We start from the raw sequence: 3,612 nt of genomic DNA, 5'->3' as shown, positions 1-3,612 counted from the left end.
TGGAGAGCCACCGGGAGGGAAGGTCAGGGGGGCGCCGCCACCAGCGTCCCCGGGGCTAGGCCGGCCGCGGGCGCCAGCAACGGTGCCGGGGAGGAAGGGGAGAGGAGGGCTGATGGAGTGGGAGGCCGACATGCGACCGATTGCCCGCGGGGGGACTACCCGTTGGTGTTTACCGTGGTACCGTATTCGAGAAAAGGCTTCCCAAATCTTGTCTTTTTTTCTTACTATAAATAAAAGCATGTAAAAAGCCCGGACGCCCTTCTGGTATTCACCACCTAATAACTGCCTTCTGCCATAGAACAAGAACCCAAGAAAGCCGCGCACCGCAGCCATGGAGATGGCCCGCGCCTTCTTCCACACCCCGCAGCGGCAGCACCACCTCGCCGAGCTCCGCATTGAGGGCGACCAGTCGCCGGTCGCCTTCTCCGACCCCTGCGCCACCGGCCGCAAGCGCCGCTGCCTCTTCCCTGCCTTCTCCCCGCGCAAGAAGATGTTGGTCGACCTGCCCCCCTTCTCCTCCGCGCCCGCGCCTTCCCAGCCACCCAGCGCCGGCCGCACCGTCAGCGTTTTCTCGTCGGCGCTGTCGCCTTCCAGCGGAAGCAACGGAAGCTTCGCGTTCTGCGCTTTGCCGGAACAGCCGGCGCCCAAGGGCTCCAACTGCAGCGGCGCCTTCGCGTTCTTGACTTCGCCGGAGCGGTCGTTGACCCCCATGGGCTCCACCGCCAGCAGCGGTTTTGGGGTCTTTTCTTCTCGGCCGTCGTTGTCTCCCGGCCACGGGGGCTCCAACGGAACCGGCGCCATCGCGTCCTTGGCTCCCCCGACGCCGACGCGCACGGGATCCAACGGCAACGACGGCGGGGAACCGGCGTTCCTGGCTTCTCCGAACCCGGCGCTCGGGCGGAAAGATTCTTCAGCGTCTGCGGCAGACAAGGCGTTGTCTCCCGCGGGTCCCAGGATTAGCGGCGGTGGCGATCTCGTCTTCTCGCCGCCACTCGTCCTCCCGGCCTCCCGGACGTCGGCATCTCCGGAGCGGAAGACCGAGGGGAGCACCCTCTGGTCACGGCGCCGCGGGAACAAGCGGCAGTTGGAAGAGCAGCTGCAGGTCACCGTGCCGCTGAAGAAGGTCGCCAAGACGGAAGCGCTGGCCATCGGCGACCCTACCCGTCGCGCCACCCTGTCCGTGTCGTCGACCAGGCCGTGCTGCGCGTTCGTCAATTCGCCGGCGAAGGCGATCAATCAGGTATCGCGACGCTTCCCCCTCCCTGCTCGATCTTCCGCCTCTGCGGTTGAGTTTTGGATTTCTTTGCCATTCGCGTCTCTGATTTCGCTGGCTTCCGTCGCCGCAGGAAGGCAGCAAGGACATCCTCGCCGCCAGCGGCGCATCCTGCTCGTCATCGCCGTATCAGTCACCGGCCGGAACGATCTGCACGTTCGACACATCGCCAACAAGGCCGCTGGAGAAGGCGAGCAGGCTGGTAAGCCATCTCCACTATCCTAGTTGTCCATGTTCTCTCTGTTAATCCGATCACCTGAATCATTCGAAGTTCGCATGCTCTGCATATATATCACCATGATCGTTTTGTTGAGCGATCCTTGATTACTCCATAAAATGAGCTTTTTCATTTTGTTCAGCGATAAGAAATCACTCGTGAATGCAACAAATCGCGATCATTTTGTTCTGTTCCACCGATGCATCCGTCAGTTTAATGGTTAACACCGCTCGTTTCCGCGGCCTCTTTCTGTCATGTTGGTGCTTTGCCTTAACGAAATCTACACTCGTACAGGAGAGCGAGGGCGGAGGTGGCCACGGAGCGGCGGCGTGCCCAGGCGCCGAGGTGGTGGCGTGCGTGACCTGCTCCTGCGGTGCCCGGAAGGAGTTCTGCTTCGACCACCGCCACTGAGGAGCTCGTTCCCACGTCCGTCGCCACCGGCAGTTACTTCGTCAATGGGTTGCTTCATCAGTCTGACCTGAATTCAGGACATCGATCCCCGCAAAAAAAAAAGAATTCAGGACATCGATAACTGCATTGTGCTCTCGGAACTGTGTGTGTGCTATGAAAGCTGTAGCGAGTGGACGGTTCTCTCTGTAGTTTCCCTGCTGTTTTCTTCTTGATTTGAACTGGAAAGTGCTAAAGAGTCAAAGACGCTTGTGTTCCTGTTAAACGTATGCCGTTCCTTTAGTTGATGTGATGGTAAACTAGTTCGCCCACACAGTGCAGCTGGCAAACCGCGTGCTACGGGGCGTGTGGGCAAACTCTTCAACGCCCACACACACGATGATGCCCACGTGGCTCTTAGATTCTAACAGATTCTTTTAGGATTCGTGCAAAATGAAATCAACGTGGATCAAGGCGTGTGGGCGTTGTGCAAACATGCCACACGTATGAGCGTTAGACTAGCCACAATGGGTAGTAACATAGAGTAGTAACATGGGCATGTTACTACTCTATGTTACTACCTTTATAGTGGGAAGTAACATATTTGTGGTAACATGCAATACTTCATTTATTAAGCTATAGACTCATCTTGCCTTGATATGTGTGATGTTACTCATACTAGTAGTAACTAGCTATGTTACTACATGTTTCTCTTTCTTCATTTATTGCTTGCCACATAATTTATTTTATCTAGATATGTGTGATGTTACTACCTATGTTACTCCCACTGTGGGTCTTATCATTTGGGATAAATAATAAACTAACCACTCAGTTTGAGAACCAATTCCGAACTTCAAAACGGGCCGACCCACACCTTGAATTAAGCACCCGGTTCATGAGTCAACCCTGACTGGTTTTGACTCGCTGGGGCGGTTTTGATCGAGTTGACTGCTGACCGGGCACTGCCACATCAGCAGGGCGTGCCAATTGAGCTAGTAGGGTAGCCACCTCTCTCCCCCTCTCTATATCTCATTCCCGAGCCCGAGCCCCTCCCCCACACATCAGTCGCCGATCCCCGTGTCCAGAGGGAGAGGCCACTCATAGCACCGCATCGGCTGTCGTTGTCGGGAGGTAGCCAGGTCATGTGTAGCCTCTCCTTCTGGATGCCGCGTACTAGAAGGCGTGGCCTCACCATGTGCCAATGTCGCCGATCACGCATGGGAGATGAGTGGCTGGCGGGGGATGGTGATGTCATGTCGTCGCACTGAACGGAGATGTCCAACATCGTGTGTATGTCATGGGCTACCAGAGGAAGGACAAGTAGCTGGGAGCCGCGGCGTAGGGATTAGTGTCAGGAGATTGCGGTCGCGCCAGGCTAGGCGAAGGCGCCGCTCACTGCAGCAGTGGTGTAGTAGGATGGCGGGAGATGTTGTGCCCTAGGCCAATGGCCACGCCATCACGTGCCCCTTATCTTGCTGACTTGTGTATCAAGTACATGGTTGGGCTCCCAAGCACAGAAGTTTGTAGTATGTAGGAAGTTTTCCCTTAGTGTTCAGTAAGAAACAAAGTTATCAATCCGATGAGGCAAGTGAACCCTATACGAGTGGTAATGTTTGCAACACAAATAGAACTTTATTGTGTCCCCAACAGTTCTAACAAGGGTGTTGACGGTGTAACACCTCAAGACCTCGGAAGTCAGACCACCAGGCCGGCCCAGGAAACCAGGGTCGGCGTA

General features: G+C 56.1%; 1 protein-coding gene across 1 annotated transcript; it reads left to right on the top strand.

The window, feature by feature from the left end:
* The first annotated feature begins 246 nt into the window (after positions 1-246).
* Positions 247-2,180, top strand: LOC123167598 (uncharacterized). Its single transcript, XM_044585437.1, has 3 exons — positions 247-1,240; positions 1,347-1,475; positions 1,785-2,180. Exons 1-3 carry the CDS (start codon positions 332-334, stop codon positions 1,899-1,901), a joined length of 1,155 nt encoding a protein of 384 aa, XP_044441372.1. The 5' UTR covers positions 247-331; the 3' UTR covers positions 1,902-2,180.
* Positions 2,181-3,612: the final 1,432 nt, after the last annotated feature.

Source organism: Triticum aestivum, chromosome 1D, assembly GCF_018294505.1.
Source record: "Triticum aestivum cultivar Chinese Spring chromosome 1D, IWGSC CS RefSeq v2.1, whole genome shotgun sequence".
Lineage (NCBI taxonomy): Eukaryota > Viridiplantae > Streptophyta > Magnoliopsida > Poales > Poaceae > Triticum > Triticum aestivum.
This window is presented reverse-complemented; position numbering and strand designations above follow the sequence as displayed.